General features: G+C 36.4%; 2 protein-coding genes across 2 annotated transcripts in view; one reads left to right on the forward strand and one right to left on the reverse strand.

Moving 5' to 3' along the window:
• Nucleotides 1-19,728, reverse strand: part of LOC310731139 (ryanodine receptor 3) — a 417,468-nt gene that overhangs the window by 133,023 nt on the left and 264,717 nt on the right. Inside the window, 19 exon segments of the mRNA XM_083550556.1 lie at nt 1,925-1,985; nt 2,090-2,139; nt 2,406-2,527; nt 3,028-3,095; nt 4,179-4,294; nt 4,390-4,510; nt 4,598-4,673; nt 4,994-5,056; nt 5,462-5,599; nt 5,685-5,774; nt 6,754-6,832; nt 7,052-7,215; nt 7,870-8,010; nt 9,047-9,137; nt 9,418-9,638; nt 15,759-15,928; nt 16,373-16,493; nt 18,402-18,510; nt 18,742-18,928. Of these exon segments, the coding sequence (XP_083406682.1) occupies nt 1,925-1,985; nt 2,090-2,139; nt 2,406-2,527; nt 3,028-3,095; nt 4,179-4,294; nt 4,390-4,510; nt 4,598-4,673; nt 4,994-5,056; nt 5,462-5,599; nt 5,685-5,774; nt 6,754-6,832; nt 7,052-7,215; nt 7,870-8,010; nt 9,047-9,137; nt 9,418-9,638; nt 15,759-15,928; nt 16,373-16,493; nt 18,402-18,510; nt 18,742-18,928 (2,188 nt within the window).
• Nucleotides 1-19,728, forward strand: part of LOC310731127 (uncharacterized protein) — a 146,811-nt gene that overhangs the window by 37,595 nt on the left and 89,488 nt on the right. The window lies entirely within an intron of this gene.

Below are 19,728 nucleotides of genomic sequence, written 5' to 3' on the forward strand. Positions count from 1 at the left end.
CAAATCAGACAAACCGGAAAAGGTAGGTAGTTTGTGAATGGAAACTTACTGATCATTGGACCAGACACCTGTCATTCACCCGTATATCTTGAATGACAGGTGTCTCGTCCAATGATCTGTAAGTTTCCATTCACAAACTATACCTATCTTTTCCGGTTAGTCTGAATCATTGCACAAAACACATTAACAAATCCGAAAACACAACGACAATTCAGACAAACCGGAAAAGGTAGGTATAGTTTGTGAATAAAAACTTACTGATCATTGGATAAGACACCTGTCAAAATATACAGGAAGTATGAAATCTTATAACTTTGTTGCTTGTACATGTGTAAAGTTCTTTGTTTACTTTCAACTATTTTTTTTATTATTTCGATTAGTGCACATTTAAATATAAAAAACAGAAGTTAACAGAAGTAAACATTGGCAAGCAAAAGTTAACAGAAGTAAACATTGGCAAGCAAGGAGAAACTGGAATTAATTTAAAGCTACTTTTAGGGAGGACATTCATATGCAGCGATGTTGGAGAAGCTGCAGTATATCATGACATAAAGATTTAGTTTGTACACTTTTACACATACGTTCCAACTTTTTCCTGCCGCAGACTGTTACTTCAGATGCTTTATAGTCTGATATCCATAACTGGCTTTACCCAAAGGTTTCCCATCTAATAAATTTCACTGTGAATTATATTTGGACTTGTAATGAACAATAACAAAGATGGCTTTTTTTTAAATAATATACTTCTGATGGGAACATTTTATATACAAAATCGAAATACTTAAAAGTAATACCAATGTTTTTGTTTTTTTTTGCATTCTATAATGAGTTTATTTCTTTCACAAAAGCTCTTTAAGTGATTAAAAAGGAAAATGCAATGATTGATTTACAGAATAAACCATAGCCCTGTTTATTTATTTTACTTTTTTAACTTTAATTTTATTATTATTTGTATTGTATTTATTTATCTATTTGTGTATATATTTGTATTTTCATGCACCTGTTCTGTGTATTGTAATGTAAAATGTACTTGTTATTGCCATGTTGTTTGTATATGGTTAATTGCTTAACAAAAACATGAATAAATAAATTAATTAATTAATTAATTAATTGATTAATTAATTAATTTAAAAAAAGAAAGAAAAAAGACTGTTCTATACTATACTTCCTGTATATTTTGAATGACAGGTGTCTCGTCCAATGATAGGTAAGTTTCCTTTTACAAACTATACCTACCTTTTCCGGTTTGTCTGAGTTGTGTTTTCGGATGTTAATGTGTTTTCGAATTTGTTAATTTGTTTTCGAATTTGTTAATTTGTTTTCTAATTTGTTATTTTGTTTTTGGATTTGTTCATTTGTTTTCAAATTTGTTATTTTGTTTTTGGATTTGTTCATTTGTTTTCGGATTTGTTATTTTGTTTTCAGATTTGTTAGTGTTTTGCACTTCTCGGCCACCGTAGTTTACTTTTATTTAAGAACTAATTTGATCTAATAAAAACAAGATTTATGGAGTTTAAAGTTAAAATACAGTTAAATGTTTTATGTTTTCAAATTTGTTACTGAGTACTGAGTAAAGAGTCTAAATACTTATGTACATGTGATTAGTTCTGTTCACGTCATTATTGTTGAAGATTAGCAAACCTAAATAATGGGCAAAATAATACATTGGAACGGTGTTAATGAAACTAAATAGATGACAAAGTAATCACACAAAATCACAGATGTTAAAGGTGGTCAAAAGCACTCATCATAAAAGAGCTAATGAAATGCCATGTCTGCTTTACATCTAACCAGCATCTGCATGAACACATAGTATAGTAATGAGCAGTGTTGTGCTCGTTACTAAAAAACGCACCATAGTATTAGTTACTGCCCAACACTGGTAATGAGTGCATCCTTATAGTGTATGTGCAGTATACAGTACCTTGTGTCAAGAGTGTGGGCCAGGATATGCAGACAGCTAACCATTGTGGCAGAGTCACTTCCTGCAAACAAAAATAAACAAACAAAACCTGCAATAAGAACTCACAATATAAAAAAAAGCATCACAGCACACATAGATAGAGATAGAGAGTAAGAAATCTCTTACCAAAGAGAGAAATCCTGTGTCTAACAAGGGTTGCCAGCTTACAGAAAAGACTGAAGCATAAAGTAAGCAATGGGTGAGATAAAACATTGGGGTTAATAAGAAAAATGAATGGCAAGTCAAAGAAGGAAAGCAATAAAATAAATTGATATACGAGTAGGATTGGATAAGTTTTATTGAAGAAAGAAAGGTTACTGTAAATAAATTGCCCTGACTAATTCATCATTGTTTTTTTATTATATCCACCACACCAGTTACACAATTCAAAGAATGAATCAATCTGGCATTTATTAGAAGTGTAATAACAATGTTCATGTACCTGGTAACCATTTCTTTCTCTTTGTTTGATGCATACCCACTGCTGCTGAGAGTTTTACTGGGGGAGGAGAGGAAGTAAAGAGAGTGGTTCTTGAAGTACTGATCTATAAGTGGCAGAAGAACCTACAAAAAAAACCCCACAAATAAAAACATGTATTTGACTATTGACTTTTGTGCACTCTCTTATCAAAGAAAAGGCTCAGTTTGCTTATTTGCCTATAATGATTTCCAATCTTAATGTCTTGTGTGTTATCCTAGTTTTGATGCAAGTTTTCCAGAGTTTGGCTTTGCCCTGTTTGTGCCTCACTAGACCCACACCTATTTACTGACTTCTATCTTAAGGTTTTCATTGGAATTGTGTGTCTATATGTTTAAGAAAAACAAAAACACTTATCTGCATCTTTACCCATTGTCTCCTCTGTTTTTGTGGCACAGTTAAAGTATAATATAGTATTAAAATTTAAAGTAAATTAAAAGTGCTTTTTTTTTGGCTAAAATGTTAGTTTAGAGTATTGCCGTTAAGGCTCTGTGCATTTAGTAGTATTGTGTGTTTTTAACAGTGCTACGCTCCTGAAACTGTGTATGTGACAAACATTTTATTTAAATTAAAATTTAATTCTAACCTTGGCGAAGAACTTGATTTCTTGCTCATTAGGTGACCTGTCATTTTTTCCACTGCTAGCCATAACCTCTGGAAAAAAAAAGTTAATTAATTTTACTTGTAATAATATATTATTAACTGTATTATTTGTATTATTGTAAAATAATCAGTGTAGTGCTAGTTACTAAGAAATAGTAACTAGTTAGTTACTAGTTACTTTATTCAAAAAGTAACTAAATTACTTTGTTGATTACTAACACCAAAAAGTAATGCATTACTGTTAAAAGTAACGTTTTAGTTACTTTTTTAAAGAATGTTCTTTAATGTTCCTATTAATGTCCTTTTATGCGTTATCGTCTATACAAACACAAAACTGACTTAAACACAAAGTAATTTTTAAACACTATTTTATTTAAGTCAGACCTGCACAAACTTAATATATCACAAGGATTTCCGAAATAAATAACATAAGCTGAATAATATATTCAGAATCAAAAACTAAAATTGCTTCTGCATCATAAAAGCTGTTGTGTTGAGCTCTTAAAAATGTCCCTTTCACAGCTTAAGTATGAAAACTATCAACAATGTACAACAGAACACCGGGTTAGGTTATAGCTTCATCAAGGCATGGAGTTTCTGGAGGAGCTTCGACAGATTGGAGTTGCTGTTATCGCAGTAGATACAACCATCGAACCAGAAAGACATAGCTTACATTTGACTAAAAAGTTTTTGTCTTTATGCTCAACTAAAGTGAAATAATGAGCATATTTTCACTTTGAGAAACTCGCCTTGCTCTCGCCTTGACTCGCCATTACTGCCGCACATACTTGAATAAACGGAAACACGCCCACAGTGCGTCTCCTTCGTGTTTACAGTGGTTCTCATCCACACAATACTACAATGCGTCACTGCTGTAAACAGGTTAGACTGTAGGCTACACTTCAGCTGAAATGTATTAAGGCACCAATGGTAACGGAGTTACTTTATTTAAAAAGTAATGCGTTACAGTATTGGTTACTGTAAAAGTAACTGCGTTACAGTAATGCGCTACTAGTAATGCGTTATTGCCCAACAATGAATATAATAATATATTATTTATTGTATAAATGTTAATTATTTGACAATACCAAATGTTTGACATCAAACAAAAATGTATGAAGATAAATTATTTACCCAAGTGAGAAATGTATTCCTGTGCACAGTCAACATATTTCAGAAGCTTTTTCAGGAATTTATAGGCAAACCTTTTCTCCATCGAGGATGAGTTCAGCTCCATGTCTTTCAAACCCCTTAAAAATAAAAGAAGAATATGAATCAAATTTTGTATTTTTTATTTTTTGTGTGAAAAAGGTCAGATATGTTCATTATCTCCAAACATACACACCTGGTAACAGCATAGCCATTTATCTGCAGGAAGCGGAACAGGTCCTGGGCTTTCTCACGGTTCCTGGCTTTCTCTTTGGCCGTAAGTGTATCATATGGCACCAACAACGAATGCATTCCACCTACATTTTGTATTTATTCCTATATTAGATGAATACTCTACAGCTTAATACTAAAATGTATTTAGTTTTGCATGAATAAGTCATCACCTTTCACTTCTGGATCACTCTTCTTATTTTTAGCCCAAATGTTGTGGTAGTTTTCAGCCAAAACCTCTACCATAGACTGGAATAGCAATTAGGAAAAAAAAATCACCATGGCAAAATATCTAATACTTTTTTCGGGGAAAATTGAAATAATTGTGACAGTAGCTTAGTGGTTAAGACATTGGATAGCTGAGTAAAAGATATATATGAATGGATGTATGTATGCTGAAATCCCAGCTGCCACTGCTGGTTCCTTGAACAAGGCCCTTATCTCTCACCTGCTTATTTATATAAAGAAGATAAATATAATTTGCTGTGGATAAAGGTGTCTGGCAAATGAAATAAAAATATACATTGCTCATATATTGTACATGTTACAGTTTAGTTAGTCACAGTTACCTGAAGTTCTCGAGAAAGCAATACATTGCTCATGTCCACTGGATTCGGGTGGAAGCCACTACCCTGTGAACATACAAACAAGTACAAGCATGGCTACCAGATACCACAAAAAGTCTGGAAAAGAGGATTTACAAGTTATTGTTCAGTATTGGTTCAGTCTTAGTTTACACCCAACAAAAGTATTTTAAAAGAAAACAAGCTTCACACTTTAAGTGGGTTGTGTTTAAAAATAGCAAAGGTATTTATAATAACTTTAACTTATTAAAATAATGAGCCTGGTAAGATTATGTTAATGCACAAAATACCACACAGAGCATTCAAGTAAATTAACTAATATGAAACTTAAAAAGGTACTGCAAAAAAGTTGTAAATGTATAGATTGCATTTTAATATCTTAATTTTTTTTTTTTTATTAAATGATTTTGTCCTCTTAGACCGGGTTGACATTTCACACCTGGAATCATTTACCTGAGATGCTTTGCACATCTTTTCATTCTCCCTTTGCTGGAACATGGCTTCTCCCTCTTTGGTCCTGTCAATGTTCCAGCCCATGGCTAGCATACTCTTTAAAGATTCCTTTACTTGGAAAAGATTAACATCCTTTTCCTAGGATAATGATAACACATACATAAAAATTAAATGCCAATGCACAGCACAAGAGATTCCTGTATAATGAGCTTTGGCAATTTACCTTCTCTGAGAGTGATTTGTAGGATCTCAGCATGGGGTGAGTTTTTGCTTTTTCATCAATGCTCTCACCATATTTCCAGCCCAAAATAACCTAAAATAGATATAAATTGTAAAGGATATTCATCTAAAGCAGTGGTCCCCAACCTTTTTTGTGCCGCGGACTGGATTAATGTTGAACAATATTTTCACGGACCGGTTTAATGTCGGAAAAAATTGTTTTTCACAGACCGGCCTTTAAGGTGTGGTGGATAAATACAACAAAATAAAATGATACTACTGGCAAAAAAAATGGTATTTTCTAAATATAATACATGTGAATCCACTGTGTTGTTTTTTTTGTTCATTTTGCTAGCTTGTGGGTTTCAATTTAGTGGTAATGTATTATGTGTTAGTGGCCGGAGGAGCCCCTTTAAGAAGGTAGCGGATGTAAGTAAGACATGTGACTGAGGCATCTTGACATGTATCAAGAGTGAGTTATAGACAGATGTGGCGAAGAGAATCCATTAATTTTCCAAAATAAAACATTGTTCAGAATCAGATAATAAATAAAACGGAAATATAGTATTTTATGTATTCTTTCTGTGCGGCCCAGTACGAATTGACCCACGGACCAGTGCCGGTCCGCGGCCCGGGGGTTGGGGACCACTGATCTAAAGGGCTACAAACATCAAAAAGTATATAAAATTTGTGTATAAGTGAAATGATAAAACATGTATTTACAGACCCTGTGTTCTGAGTAGTAAGATCATATTGTGATTATATTGTGATCACAGTCCTTCCATTTCATCACTATCATCAAACCTGGTTCCTTCATTGTACAACACTTATTGTACTTACACTAGGTCTATATGATGGCAACACATTTTACCACATTACATGACAAGCTTGGAGCTATTCCAGGACAATTTTCCTTTTTCTCTCCTCTGCCTCTCCCGATATGTAATGTTTTACAAATTAAACACTGATTACAGCCTTAGACCTTAGACCATCCTTGAAGAAGATAAATTAAGATGATATATTTTAGAGCAGTCAATGCCCTTATGATTCAACACCAGGGACCAATATCCTACCTTCTCTGCAGACCATTTGTCATGCGAATGTTCAGCGTATTTGTGAGTGATGTATTCCAGTTTCTCTGGCAGAGAGATGCTATGGGGAAAAAAGCATTTAACAAAGTATTTACTAATAGATGGTTAAGACTTCTGGATAGAGAATGTAATGGTCTCACATATACTTATGTATTTTTTTAGCACTCCTAGACTAATAAATAAAGTTATAATTAACAGTTGCATGCATGCTTTTCAATTACTCACATACAATATTCAACCTGCAAACATCCTTTCACAAACACCCTTCTTTCTCGCTTACTTTGCCGTGTTGATGGGTCTTGGGTCAAAGTTGCCCTGTGCATCCACAAAGACTGGCTTCTCCTGAGTGGTGCTAAGAGAAGAATCAACATAATCTGGAGGCAAAGCTCCAGCTATAGCACTCAGACATGGCATTGCCATCTTAAACAGCTCCTGCCCATACTCCTGCAAGACACACACACACACACACACACACACACACACACACACACACACACACACACACTTATACACACACTTATACACACACTTATACACAATTTATTTAGTATAAAAAAGCAAACACATTTATTGATTTATTTGTTGTAATCACAGTCAGTCTAGAATGTATCGCAGGAACACTGTGTGTGAAAAATGCACCTTGGATTGTGTTTCCATTGCAGGGCACCATGTCACATACAAAGTCAACAAAGAAACAAAGTCAAATTCACCTACTTGCATGTTTTTGGAAGGTGGGTGAAGCCAGAAAACCTAGAGCAACCCATGAAAATATTTAAAAGAACAAAAACTAAACATGGTTAAACCTAGGACACTGGGAAAGCACCACCATGTTAACCAGAGATTTACTGTTTCAAATAAAATTTTATATAATCTGGGGGTGCAGGATAAGACACCTCAATAAAAAGATTTTTGGAAAAATAAATTACTTTCCCAACAAAGGAAGAAGGCAAAGACATTAATATAATTATTAGAATTATTATTATTATAATAAACATAATTGAGCAATAAAATATTACATTCAGAGATATTTGAAAAAAGATTTGAGTTTTCAGTTACAAATCATACTAATCCATCATCACCTAAATTCTGAAGTCTTACTTTTTGAGAAAGTGAATCAAAAATGCCCCAGAAGATCTTCTTGGTAAGAAGTAATTCCTCGTCAGATGCCATGCCATAGTTGCCCCAACCAGAGGGCAGGCAGTAGTACTTCCAGTTCTGTTCATAATGATAGGTCAACAGCTGAGGACACAGCAGAGAACTGCTAATAACAAAGCGCTCTTCCAAGATATTGTGTCTTTTTGTGCAGCACAACAAAATAGAAAATAAACATCCTAATAGTTACTATACACACTTGTTGGGTTACTTGGAAATGTAACATGTTCAAAATAATTACCGGTATGTGTTTTTTCCTATAAAAAAATATTTACTAATTTCACATTTCTTTATACTAAAAAATGGTCTTAGACTTTTGTACTCCATTGCATATATACACACACATTGTCCACAAAATAAACACCAAAAGCTTCAGTTACATCTATTACATCAGTTACATTTGTTCACATCATACACCAGAAATTTATGGACACAGACTCACCAAAACTGGACAGAAGTTTGGAAAAGGAGCAGGTGATTTTATTTTAACTATTATCTTCAACTGTCCAGTTTTAATAAAACTTTAATCTTTGACGCTTTGTTCTTGACTGAAAGGAGTAGAATGCAATGTGTTTTATTGTTTTTAGACTATTGATGGACTATAGAGTGACCATTTGAGCTTCTATAGACTTCCTGTCAGCTGAAACTCAGCTGGTCATTCACCTACAACTCTCTATATTTTTCCACCCACAGAACTGGCACTAAGTTGCTTTTTTTTTTTGTTGTTTTCCCCACACAATTTAGTATAAACTCTGTGCTGCTGATTTTGCACATCATGATAGGCAATTTATGATTCTGCATGAATGTGCAAGTATAGAGGTATTCCTAAAACGTGGACATTTAACTATTTACTGCTTTCCCACTTTTGCCTTTGTTTTAAAATGACAAGTAAGTACAATAAGATTTCATTTAGAGATTTTCCTTTGAAATATGACTGAAATATACCCCTTTTGTGTTTATACATGCACTAAAAAAACTTAATAAAAGGAATTTGACATGCCTAGAGCATTATAAGAAAGGAAAAGGGTATAATAATTACTGATTCCAGAAGATACTAGATACTGGAAAAAGCACATGATGTATTACAGTAGCCAAAAGTATGCTTAAAATGAGCAGTATTTACCTTCAAAGGCATCTTACAATATTCAGATAGCAAGGGCACGTCAAACACCAAGCAACGCAACAGTTGCTGAAGCATAGAGGGCCGCAAGTACCTGTAAAAGGGACACAAAAAACTATTTATGTAAGCTTGTGACATTAACATTTTTATACACTCTCCAACTAGCAATCTGTGAGGATGGAGGAATAATTGTGCTTTCAGGTTTCACCTTTGTTATAAGGATAGCATGATTGGATTATTATGAGCAGAGGATGATATAATAATCAATACTTCAAGGATATCATTGACCTTATCATTAAATTATGGCAGAACAATAATAATAATAATAATAATAAAAAAACAGCCTCCACATTGTAAAACCAAAACAGACTTACTTGCATACAGCCAGCAGGCACTCCTCAATAGCATCTCTCTGGGCTTTAGTGAGTGTGGAGCCCTTGCTCAGCTGGTAAATGGTGTGAAGCATGGAGTCAATAAGTGCAATGTGGTGTTCTGTACCGGCAAAATGAGGGGCACAGCAAGTCAGCAAAGGCAACATTGCAGATCCAATATAACGATTCATGGCCAGTGCTGTTTCTGTGGTCCTTAATGCTTCCTACAGATGAATTAAAGGAAAAGATGTTTTACAAAGAAATATTTTTTTCAATTATCATGTATACAAGTATACAATCCTATGAGGAGTAGTGGGGGAAGAAATTATAAATAGAGACGAACAAAAGCGGTTTGGTCTCCTTGAAAAAAATCTTAACAAAACTTTTTTGGATACTGCTGATCCCAAAACATGGTCTTACATGAGCCCAAGAAGATAACAATAGGAAATTTAAAGAGTAATACCCACTTACATAGGATTGCAAGTCAAATCACATTTAATTACAAATACATTACATCTGAGACATGGTAGATCAGTGGTTAAGGCTTCGCATTACTGATTGCAGAATCAGGGGTTTAAGTCCCAGAATCTCCAAACTACCACTCTTGGTTTCTTGAGCAAGGCCCTTAACCCTTTCTACTCCAGGGGTTCTGTATCATGTTTAAGACTGCGCTCTGCCCCCAGCTCCCTAACATGATAGGGTATGCAAAGAAAGAATTTCACTGTGCTGTAATGTATATCTGACATTTGAAAGCCTTATTCTTTTCTGCTTTTTATAAATTTTTACCTAAAGAAATCAAAACACAAAAGAGTGCAGCAGCTGCAGAATCTGCTATCTGATCACAATTAATCACATGATTGTCATGACTTAATTGCACGTTTTTATCTGTTTGAAATGTACCCTTAATTAATACTTTTCAAGCTTTTAAAACTCTAAGCAACATGGGCATGGACAAATGTGGATGCATTTCGCAAATGCATGTTTAATATTACTGAAACCATACTCAATATAGAGCATGAAATCTAATGTAAATGTAAATGTTTTAAAGTAATCATGGTGTTTAAAATGAATTAAGTCATGTTTAAACAGACTGTTTGTGTGCATCATGGTGAATTTTGGTGCTTGATTTGAGAATTGGTGCATCAGTCAAATAAATGTTTAGTGATTAAAAAAAAATGTGGTGGACTTTATAAACGTTGTTTTTATATCTGAGTAAAGAAAGGATGTCGTGAATAAACGTGTGTTGCGTTGAAGGTTTTACTTTCGCCTCTTTTATATTGCTTTATATTTTTAATAAAAATAGTCAAACAGAAATGCGTGCTACATTATTCGCACGAACAATAAAATGAGTGCCGTTAAAATAAATTTGGTTAACGCGTTATTAATGCATTAATTATGACAGCCATAGCCTAAACAAATCTGGCACTAGAAGTATATTCTTAAATAAATAGGTATCCAACAAAGCTAGCTATAGACCTTCTCATACCAAGCAAAAGCAATCCAGAAACAAAGAAGTAAATTTTATGTATTAAAATCATACTGCCTGTGACTCATTCATTTAATTCAATTCATACACTGAAGCTTAAATTTGGGCCTTTCTCACTTTGAGTACAGTATATCATAAATTGTGTAAACTGGCCATGGAAATATTATGAACAGACACTACCACAGAATACTTAAGGAAAAAAATCATATTTGCTTAGAAAAATAAGTGGTGTCATGAAACCACTTTCAGTAAACCAGGTTTGAGACGCATACAGTGCATTGCAAAAGAAATCCTACACTTGAATATTTCCACATTTTGTCACATTATAATCACAAACTTAAATGTGTTTTATTGGTAGTTTATCTGACAGACCAACACAATGTATTGCATAATTGTGAAGTGGAAGGAAAATTATACATAGTGTTAAAGATTTTTTTTTTAAATAAACATCTGAAAAGTGTGGCGTGCATACAGTATGTATTCAGCCCCCTTTACTCTGAACCCTAAATAGAATTCAGTGCAATCAACTGCCTTCAGAAGTCACCTAATTAGGGATTAAAGTCTACCTGTGTTTACTTAAATCCCAGTATAATTACAGCTGTTCTGTGAAGGCCTCAGAGGTTTGTTAGAGAACATTAGTGAGCAAACTGCATCAAGAAGACAAAAAAACACACCCGACAGGTGGGGGATAAAGTTATAGTGAAGTTAAAATAAACAGGGTTAGGTTATAAAACCATATCCCAAGCTTTAAACATCTCACAGAGCACTGTTCAATCCATCATCCGAAAATGGAAAGAGTATGGCACTTAACTGCTAACCTACCAAGACATGGTCGTCCACCTAAACTGACAGGCCAGGCAAGGAGAGCACTGATCCAAAAAGCAGCCAGAAATCTCAACATGGTACAAACCCAAGGTGGTACAAGTCAAACAGTGCTGGAGGATCTCAGACAGCGTGGTGCAATACGAGATGTGATGAGGTCTCTGAAGTAAGATGGCGCTGGTCCATTTTTGGCCTTGTAGACAAGCATCAGTATTTTGAATCTGATACGTGAAGCTACTGGAAGCCAGTGAAGGGAGCGTAGCAGTGTGGTGGTGTGGGAGAACTTGGGCAAATTGAACACAAGTTGTGCAGCTGTGTTTTGGATCATTTGCAGTGGACGAATAGTGTTCAGGGGAAGACCTGCCAGCAGAGAGTTACAGTAGTCGAGTCTTTAGATGACAAGAGACTGAACAAGCACCTGGGCAGCCTGTGCGGACAGAAATGGATGAATCCTTCTGATATTGGAGAAGAAATCGACAGGAACGAGCCACATTAGCGACATGTGGGAAGAAGGACAGATTATTGTCAATGGTTAAACCAAGGTAACAAGGAGTGGCTGAAGGGGAGAGCAGAGAGTCATGGAGAGTTAGTTGGAGATCTTGACCTGGAGATGAATCACCTGGGATGACCAGCAGTTCTGTTTTGCTGGGGTTGAGTTTTAGTTGATGAGCTCTCATCCATGAAGGTATGTCTGTCAAGCATGCCGAGATCCGAGTGGAAGCTGTGGTATCTAATGGAGGGAAAGAAAAGATTAGTTGAGTGGTTGAGACTGGTTCGGATCATGGAGGTTGTTCTGTGAAAGATACACAGACAGTTGGTTAAAAACAGTGCATTCCAGAGATTTAGAAAGAAGGGAGAGAAGTGATACCGGTCTGTAGCAGGGTCCAGAGCAGGTTTCTTTAAAATGGAAATAACACTTGCTTGCTTGAAGGTAGTTGGCACATGGCCAGATGTTAAGGAACCATTAATGATTGTGGAGATGAAGGGCAGGAGATCTTGTGTGATGGTCTGAAGCATAGTTGAAGGGATTGGATCCAGAGGGCAGGTGGTGGGATTGCAATATTGGATGACTTGCAGTATCCCATCTTCTGTTAAGGTTGAGAAACTTGACAACAAAGGAGTAGTGTTGTGTAGTCATTGTTGGGGAGAAAGTGAAGGTCTGGCAGATTTCCTTAATCTTTTCATCATAGAAGGAGGCAAAGTCATTAGCAGTCGGTGAGGATGGAGCAGGTGTGGCAGGGGGGTTGAGTAGTGAAGAGAAGATGTTGTGGAGCTTACAGGGATCTTGTGCAGAGGCCTTAAGCTTTTCCATGTAGAAGGCAGTTTTAGCAGAAGTAACATCCGAAGAAAATTTGGTCAGGAGTGCGAGGTAAGATGCGAGGTCTACATCGAGTTGTGATGCAAAACGCTATGTTTGGTGGGACCCAACACTGCACATCAGCCTGAAAACATCATTCAGCTGTGGGGATGCTTTTCTTTCAGCAGGGACAGGGAAGCTGGTCAGAGGTGATGGGAAGATCAGTGGAGCTAAATACAGGGCAATCCTGAAAGAAAACCTATTAGATGCTGCAAAAGACTTGAGACTGTGGCAGAGGTTCACCTTCCAGTAGGACAACAATCCTAAACATACAGCTAGAGCTACAATGGAATGGTTCAAAGTATATTATTATAATCTGATCTAACTGGAGCTGTTTTGCAAAGAAGAATAGGCAAAAAATACAGTCTTTAGATGTGCAAAGCTATTAGAGACATACCCAAATAGAATTGCATCTGTAATTGCAGCGAAAGGTGGTTTGACAAAGTATTGACTCAGGGGGGCTGAATACATATGCATGCCACACTTTCAGATTTTTATTTGTAAAAAATCTAACACCATGTATCATTTTCCTTCCACTTCACAATTATGCAATACTTTGTGTTGGTCTATTATATTAAAATCCATAAAGAATACATTTATAAGTTTGTGGTTATAATGTGACAAAATGTGGAAATATTCAAGGGGTATGAATACTTTTGCAATGCACTGTCCATGAGCAACAGAACATTGTACAATCACCTCATATTTAAACACATACAGAGAAAAAAACAAATACTACAGGCTATTCTATACAGAAAATAACATTTTGAGATCAGCACTAGCGAACTATTGCTTTCCTCCATTTTTATTTATTTTACATACAAATCTAACAAAATATAGACTAGTACATAGCTGCAAACAGCAAACAAACAACATGGAGCCATTTTTATAGTGCTGGGGGATTTCTTCTAAAGTCCACGATCATCTCCACTGTTTTGAGCGTGCTAAGCTCCAGGTTGTGGTGGTTGCACCAGACAGCCAGCTCTTTAACCTCCTGTCTGTAAGTAGACTCGTCTCTATCTGAATGAGGCCAATGACTGTAGTGTCATCCGCAAACTTCGGGAGCTTGACAGAGGGTTTTTTAGAGGTGAAGTCATTTGTGTACAGGGAGAAGAGCAGTGGGGAACCCTCCCAGCAACCCTGGGAAGCACCAGTGCTGATAGTGAGAGACCTGGATGTGAGTTTGCCCAGTCTCACTGTCTACTGCCTGTCTGTCAGGATGCTGGTGATCCACAGATGGGTGGGCACGGAAATCTGGGTCAGTTTGGCTGAGAGAAGGTCAGGAATGATGGTATTGAAGGCCGGACTGAAGTCTACAAACAAGATCCTTGCATAGGTCCCAGGACTGTCAAGGTGTTGCAGTATATAATGCAGATGACTGCATCATCTGCAGACCAGTTTGTTTTGCAGGCAAACTGAAGGGGGTCTAGCAGAGGTCCAGTGATGTCCAGGACCAGTCTTTCAAATGACTTCATGATCACAGATGTGAAAAAAAAACAGTGATTTTGGGTTTTTTGGGGACCAGAATGATCGTGGAGCATTTGAAGTAACAGGGATCTACACACAGCTCCAGTGATCTGTTAAATATTTGAGTGAAGATGGGGGTCAGTTTGTCAGCACAGACTTTTAGGCAGGCAGGTGAAACACCATCTGGTCCTAGTCGTCTGTCTTCTGAAGACTCGTTTCACATCCTCTACACATCTGGTCCTATCGTCTGTCTTATGAAGACTCGTTTCACATCCTCTACACATACCTTATGCACAGTTTAAATGGAGGTAGAGGAAGGAAGGGGTGTTGCATTGGGGGTAGATAAATGTGTGAAGTGCAGATCAGAGGGGGTGGTGGGTGGTAGACTGGGCTTTTTAAACCGACAGTAGAACACATTCAGATCTTAAGCCAGGTGTTGATTCTCCACAGACTGTGGGCGTGGTGACAGTGACAGTGATCAGAGAGCCCCAAAGCTTCTCGTGAGACAGAGTGATATGCATCCTTTATTGGGGTGTAACAGTGATCCAAAAATGTACTGTCTCTGGTGGTACATGCTCTCTACATTTTTGGCAGTTTATGGGAAAGATTTGCTTTGTTAAAATCTCCAAGAATTATTAAAAGAGAGTCTGGGTACCTTTGCTCCATTTTAGTTATTTGTTCAGCCATCTTTTGCAGCGCTGCACTCACGCAGGTGTCTGGAGGAACATACACATTCACGAGAAGTGAATGTTTTAAAGCCAGGTTTTAGTGAAGCACAATGCAGCAGAGTTTGAAAAGTCTGTGTTGATGCGGGTGAGAAGAAGAAGTTTATCCGTTTTGTTAGGAAGCGAACAGACATTCGCGAGATATTTGCTTTGGAGCGCAGTTCGAAAGTTAGAAAAGTCAAAAACGGGAAAAACATTGTTTTGCTTAATGTTCAGGAGTTCTTTTCTGGTAAAACTTGGAAGAAAAATGACTAAACACAAACAAACAAAAACAGTAGAAGAATTGCGGAAGCTCAGCACCATGGCTGCTATTCGCGGCACCATTATGCATTCATGATGCATGCACTAAATTAAAAAATATAGGCCATTTCAAATATTTAGGGAATTATGACACTGTATATGTAATATAGTAATACTAAAATATAAATATGGATGTTTATCATACTATCATTCAGATTTATAAAGTTGTAAAGGTGCATGTGCTCACTGTGTCTAGAGAGGCAGCTGATCTTAGGTCAGGCATGAAGCCAACTTCCAGAAGATGTAAGAGGAAGGTTTGGTCTTCTATTCCATAGACTCTATCCAGAAACAGAACCATGGGAGCCTTGTGGTCTGGGCAGAAACAGGCTGACATGTCTGGCTCAGTCACACTGCCATCTGAGACAAAGACAAAGAGCAATACCACCTATTTATCAAATCTTTTTATTTTGCAAAGAAATCATTAATAAAAAACCCTATTTTATTTTGCACTAATATCTGATTTAGTACCAGACATAATATTACAGAATAGTAAACCAGACAATTAAATAATGTAATATATACAGAGTTAAAATATTGTTTTAATAAATTTACAGATGTTATTTACAAGTTTGCAGTTTAAAAATGGACCATTGGATTCTATGTACAAATGTGTAATTATGAGTATTTTAATTGTTCATGCTGAGTATAGCCTGTGGGGGAAAACATTTTTTTGTGCCTGGCTGTTCTGATGAACAGTGCTCTGTAGCGCCGTTCAGAAGGAAACAGTTCGAAGAGAGAGTTGGCTGGGTGTGTAGGGTGATTTTCTTACCCCCTTTCTCCATTAGCTTGTTACACTCTTACCTTTATTAACCACAGGCATCCTGAGTGGGATGCTGATGATGCCAACAAGGTCTTCAGTGGGCACCAAGGAGCGCAAGATGGCACGGATTCTCAGAGCCTCTCCTTTGCCTTTATTGATAAGCTGTGTAAATGAGGGGCGAATGATTATATCATTGATGGGCCATCAGAGTCAGCAAGGTGTTTTCTGCTGGCCTAAACACTTTTAGAATCACTGGCCTACATTTCCAACCTAAATTCTAATGTGTTCCTTGAAATTGTAATAACAGTCTATTCTCTTCATTTCGTAGCGTTCCTCTTGGCTGCACTGCTTCCAGTACATGCATTTGGATGTTATATTTTTTTGCCCAATCAGATTTCAGCCTCTATGTGCTGCCATGTCAATTTAATCTGCCCAGGGCCTTCACAATCAGTAGTGCTGACCATTGTACCTTAGACTATATTAGCAATGGGTCTTATTTTAGATTCGCCTCACAGGGCCAGCTAGCTGGTCCAGAATAGCATCAGCATTTTTCCGTCCTCTGATTAGTTGGTCAGATGGAAACTGTTACAACGCAAGTTCAACTAGCAAAACACATCTGTAGCGATCTGCACACATTCATACTTCAGAGTTAGACTTTTTTATGGCCACAATGGCTGATGGTGAAAGAGAACTAGATTTGGTTTCAGACATACTTAAAAAATTTATTTTCATGGCGGAATGTATGCAAATTGCCTCTCTCTGTAATGCCACGCGTTGTTATATTGTGTTTTTGTATACTATTGATGGTTTCTATAATTGCGACTTGATAGTGGCGGTATTAAGAGGTGGATTAAGTCGGGTGGGTCTCCACTTAAGGCACATGTACCAACAGTATTGGGCAGTAACGCGTTACTTTTGACAGTAACGAATACTGTAACGTGTTACTTTTAAAAAATAAAGTAACTTCGTTACCGTTACAGTATGGTGCGTTAACTGGTACTTTTTTAAATGAATTAATTTCGGCTGAAGTGTAGACTACAGCCTAACCTGCTTACAGCAGCGTCCCATTGTAGGATTGGTGGATAAACCACTGTAAACAGAAAGAAAACGCACTGTGGGATTGGTGGATGAACCACTGTAAACACGAAGAAGACGCACTGTGGGCATGTCTCCGTTTATTCAGGTCTGTGCAGCAGTCATGGCGAGTCGAGGCGAGAGCAAGACGAGTTTCTCAAAGTGGAAATATGCTCATTATTTCACTTTAGTTGAGTATAAAGACAAAAACTGTCAAATCTAAGCTGTGTCTTTCTGGTTCGAATGTCGAATCTACTGCGATAAACAGCAACTCCAATCTGCCGAAGCTCTTTCAGAAACTCCACGCCTCGAAGAAGCTAGAAGCTAACCCGGTGTTCTGTTCTTCATTGTGGATAGTTTTCATACTTCAGCTGTGACAGGAACATTTTTAAGAGCTCAACACAACAGCAGAAGCCACTTTAGTTTTTGATTGTGAATATATTATTCAGCTTGTTTTGTTATTTATTTCAGAAATCCTTGTGATATATTCAGTTTGTGCTGGTCTGACTTCAATAAAATAGTGTTTAGAAATTACTTTGTGTTAAAGTCAGTTTTGTGTTTGTATAGATCATAACGCATAAAAGGGCATTAATGGGAACATTAAAGAAGGTTCTTTAAATAAGTAACTAAAAAGTTACTTTTAACAGTAACACTACTTTTTGGTGTAAGTAATCAACAAAGTAACGGAGTTACTTTTTGAATGAAGTAACGAGTAACTGTAACTAGTTACTATTTTTTAGTAACGAGCACAACACTGGGTATAAAAATTCACAGCCTGCCACTGGATTTTATAATGTAAACCCCAGAAGCACAACCTAAATAAAACTAAGCACAATATAATAAAAACATTTACATGCTTTTGAGGTATGAACGAAATTGCAGGTTTATACAAATGCAATATCCTAACATGATTTAATGTAGTTAAGTATAAAATTAAAAACATTATATACTGTCCATGAGAATCTGTGCGTGAGAATGAAAATAAGGGTAGCATACATGCATTTCAGGTGCACAGCGTCCCAGCAGATCGATGAGGGCTGAGTAGAAGGACATGATGGCATTGCCCATGTGAACCACCTCTTCCTCCTCTTCATCATCTGTAGACCTAAGAAAATTACATAATTGATTAAATAAGTTTAATATAACTGTACATTCGGCTTATTATAACCTTTTAATAGGAAATACTATATAAAACATCCCACTATATTCAATAAATGTAACATTTTATTTGAGTGTTCACATGTGGTCAAATCTGTGTACATCGCATTATGGGCATACGTTTCTGTTAAAACCCAAATGATGACAGTAGTAAAATAGTGAGGTGTGTTTATCTTACGTGTCAGAAACCAGACCCTGCGTGGTGCTGGACAGATCAAGTGCTGGTGTTTCTGATATGTTAATGGCTTCCTTCATAGCAGCTAGCAGTCCATTACCACCTTCTCCACGCAACGCAGGTCCAAAACACTCAGGCCTACGAATTAGCAACTTTACCACAACACTAGAGTTCTCTTCTACACTTTCACCTAAAGAAAAGTAAAAAGAATGCACCGTTGCACTATTACTGTGTAGGTGTCAATAAGATTGATGAACATCATTCAATATCATGTCATAAATAATACAAGCCCATTTCCAAGAAGAGAGATTCAAATTCTATGCAATTTTATGTACTTATTCCTTAAAATTGTAGATTTCCTGTTTAAACATTTGTTACATGTTTTCTGTGCTGTCTTGTAAATAAAATAAGGGGTTAATGAGAGCTGCAAATCATTGCATTCTGCTTTTATTTATATTTTACATATGTCCCAATTTTTTTTGGCTGGGGTTATTTTTCATCTAAATGTACATTGTTAACAATTAGAGGTAATACGTTTGATAGGCTGGCCGGTTTAGCAGGCTGACTTTTGGGCATGGTTTAATTAATCAGGTCATTCAGGCACAGGTCGATTACGCTGCAAACTTAACTATCAACTATGCATTTACAGTGGTTCAAAAAAGTATTTATTTAGCCACCAATTGTGCAAGTTCTCCCACTTAAAAATATGAGAGAGGCCTGTAATTTTCATCATAGGTACACTTCAACTATTAGAGACAAAATAGGAAGAAAAAAATCCAGAAAATCACATTCTGATTTTTAAAGAATTTATTTGCAAATTATGGTGGAAAATAAGTATTTGGTCAATAACAAAAGTTAATCTCAATGCTTTGTTATATACCCTTTGTTGTTATCTACCCTTTGTTACAAGGTTTTTACACACTGTTGCTGGTAGTTTGGCCCATTCCTCCATGCAGATCTCCTCTAGAGCAGTGATGTTTTGGGGCTGTC

Source organism: Silurus aristotelis (assembly GCF_946808225.1).
Source record: "Silurus aristotelis genome assembly, chromosome: 9".
Taxonomy (NCBI): Eukaryota; Metazoa; Chordata; class Actinopteri; order Siluriformes; family Siluridae; genus Silurus; species Silurus aristotelis.